The sequence below is a fragment of the Myotis nattereri genome (genome assembly GCF_964212035.1).
Source record: "Myotis nattereri genome assembly, chromosome: 8".
NCBI lineage: Eukaryota > Metazoa > Chordata > Mammalia > Chiroptera > Vespertilionidae > Myotis > Myotis nattereri.
The window spans coordinates 399,534-402,799 of NC_138083.1; the positions used below are offsets into that span (position 1 = coordinate 399,534).

Genomic DNA, 3,266 nt, shown 5'->3' on the forward strand with positions numbered 1-3,266 from the left:
GCTGACAAAATACTATTTTATTATTTTATTATATTGCAGTTTATGATTTTATTTTATGATTTAGTTATATTTTATTACAGTTTATGGTTTTATTTTATATTTTATATTATTATTTTATTATATTTTATTGCGGTTTATGATTTAATGGGGCAGGCCCAGACTTGGTCTCTGGGCGGGGGTCTGCCCATCCATCCAGAGAGTGAGCGGACGGGGGAGGGAGCGGGGGGAGAAGAGGGGTGCTCTCGGATGCCATCCCACAGGGGAAATCCCCCAGTGCGCCTGCGTGGCCGCGGAGGTACACAGCGGAGCACAATGTCCGGCACGGTGATTTCTGCCCTGTGACCCGCGTCTCGGAGATTGACTGTGGCTTTTTCCTTGTGGCTTGTCCCGGGCCCACCCGAGCCTGTGTAAATACGTATTGTCCCCTCTTCAACCCAGAAAACGGCAATGCCGCTCCGCAAGTCCTCCCCAAGCTCCGGGAATCGCTTCGGCGGGCCGGTGGCGCCCTCTACTGGTCCTGGGGCGGTGACGCTTCCAGTCCTGGGGGCGGCTGATTGGTGGAGCGGGCGGCCGGCTGGTTTGGCTCCTCCCACCACGCTCCCGGACTATAAAAGAAAGCAGGGTCCTCTTGGCAGAGCTTTCTCAGCCCTAGGCTTGTGGTCGCGATCGTCGTCCTCGTTCTCCAAGGGAGCTTTCAGGGAGAGATGCTGCGCAGACCCGGTCCCGGGACATAGAAGCCGCTAAGCACCTGGCTAGCACCTGGCTAGGCTGCCGATCAACTGAACGCGCCGTCTCCGTGTCATTCCTTCTTCGCCGACTCCGTCCACACCTTTGGGAATCCCTGGGCCGGGACCCCAACATCTGGTGCCCGCACAGGAACAGCTCCGGCGCCACGCGGGAAGTGAAGGACCGGCGTGCTTACGCACGGGCTTTATCCGAGGCTGATTCCGGGCCCACCGTGGCCGACAAAGTCAACATGTCTCTGGACGACATCATTAGGCTGAACCGGAGCCAGCGGGGCGGCTACGGCCACGGCCAGGGCCACAGCTGCGGCCGCAGCCGGGCAGGGACCTGGGCCGGGACCGAGGCTGGGCCGGTTCCCACGGAGGCCTCAGTGGCGGAACGCAGACCGCCGGGCCGTTCAGGAATCAGGCGGCCCTCGGCCGAGGCAGGAACCGGCCGGCGCCCTACAGCAGCAGAGACAACTTCCTGACGATTGGCAACACGACCGCTTCCGCAGGGGCTTGGGCAGGGGCGCCGGCCTGGTGTCCGGGGGGAAGCTGCTGCTGTCCAACCTGGACTTCGGGGTGTCCGACGCGGACATCCAGCAGCTGTTGGTGGAGTTTGGGCCTCTGAGGAAGGCTGGTGTCCACTACAACCGCAGCCTGGGAACAGCCCACATGCACTTTGAGCGGAAGGCAGATGCCCCGAACGCCATGAAACAGTACAATGGCGTCCCTTTGGATGACAGCCCCCTCGACATCCAGCTCCTCACCTCACAGAGAGACACGCAGCGCAGGCTGGTACAGAGTGTCAAAAGATGCGGGATGACTACAAACCGAGGATCTGGAGGATTCGGCGGCGGCACTAGGAGAGGCGCCCACAGGGGCAGCCGGGTTACAGGCAGGCGCACCGGCCGCAATTGGAAGCAGCAGATCTCTGCGGAGGAGCTGGACGCCCAGCTGGACGCTTACAACGTGATGAGGGACACCAAGTAGCTGGACGCCCAGCTGGACGCTTACATCGCGATGAGGGACACCAAAAAGTTGGACACCTAGCTGGACGCTTACGGTGTAATGAGGGACACCAAAGTGTTCGACCCCCAGCTGGACGCATACAACTCAAACAGAGGCACCAAGCAGTAGGACGCTGCCCAGGTGGACGCTTACAGCGCGATGAGGGACACCAAAAAGTTGGATGCCCAGCAGGACGCTGACAACTCATTGAGGGGCACCAAACAGGTGTACACCCAGGTGGACACTTACAGCGCGAAGAGGGACACCAAGCAGTTGGACGCCCAGCTGGACGCTCACAACGGGATGAGTGTCACCGAGAAGTGGGACGCCCTGCTGGACTCTTACAACACGATGATGGACAGGAACCAGCCTCTGTCTGCCTTCCCCAGAGGTGGCTGCAGGAGGGTGGCTTGCATTGGCGCTTCTCGACCAGCAGAGGGCGGGACGAGCTCTTCAGGCCCATCAGCTCAACGCTCCCCTCCCTACCCCCCCCCCGCCCCACCCGCCCCCCACCCTCCTCTCTGGAAGGATGGTCAGGCCCCCGCCCAGAGATCAAGTCCTGGCCGGGCCATATGGGCTTGCAGAAGCATCTGCACTTTGAAAGGCAGGATCAATGTCATTTCTAAGGAGGTTTTTTTTTTTTTAATTTTTAACACAGAAACAAACAAGGGGGTCCCTACTGAATGTTGGAGAGTGTCTCCAGGAAGGCCTGCTGGGATGGTGCCTCCACATTCTGGAAGGTGTTCTGGAGTCTGCCTAACAGGAGGAAGTCTTTCCCCTCCAGCCCGATGAACCCAAAGTGGTTCTCATCGAACAGGATGAAGACTCCAGGGCCAGGGCGGCACACAGGGTCAGTGAGGCGATGTGAGGTAAGCATGTGCACGCCATAGAAACACATCCTGCAGGTTCAGGGGTAGTTCTGGATGTGGTCTCCTGGTCATGGCCACAGGCAGAACAAATGGAACAGGCTGCTCCTCTGAAACTGCTGCAGCGCTGGACTGGGCAGGGCTCTGCCAGCCATGGCCCTCGCTTTCCTAAGTCCCGTTTTCCTGCTGCTGCTGCTGCTCCTGCTGCTGCTGCTCCCGGATCACCTGCTCATCAACTTCCTGGACCACGCGGGAGAGCTCGTGGTAGTTGTGGAAGATCTCGCCATTGCACAGCTGGATGCGGCGCATGAGGTGGATCTCTAACGTCCAGCTTACATATCCCACAACGCTCGTGACCCTGGCATACTTCCCATGGAAGCTGAGCATGGAAATTTTTGGGCGGCAGTCATAGAATCCACATTGGAAGAGGCCTAGACTGATGAGGTCGTCCGGGCGGCTTGGCGGGAGGTAGATGCGGCGGTAGGTCCGGCAGGGACAAGGCAGAGAGCAGTCCTCAAGAGGCACCAGGCCCCATGGCCCCCGAAGCCACCGCATTGGTGAATCCTTTTGGAGGTCTCTCTGGATCCACTGGATGTGGAACCTGTCCTTCTGAATCTGAATCTGCATTCGGCGACTGTAGACGTGCCTGCCATCCGTGTAGTCC

At 59.0% G+C, this 3,266-nt stretch overlaps 1 protein-coding gene across 1 annotated transcript; it reads left to right on the forward strand.

Moving 5' to 3' along the window:
* Positions 1-447: 447 nt before the first annotated feature.
* On the forward strand, positions 448-1,718 carry LOC308523647 (THO complex subunit 4-like; the record flags this gene model as incomplete). Its single annotated transcript, XM_081097667.1, has 2 exons — positions 448-525; positions 1,146-1,718. The coding sequence occupies 2 exons, from the start codon at positions 448-450 to the stop codon at positions 1,716-1,718; spliced, it is 651 nt and encodes a 216-aa protein (XP_080953793.1).
* Positions 1,719-3,266: the final 1,548 nt, after the last annotated feature.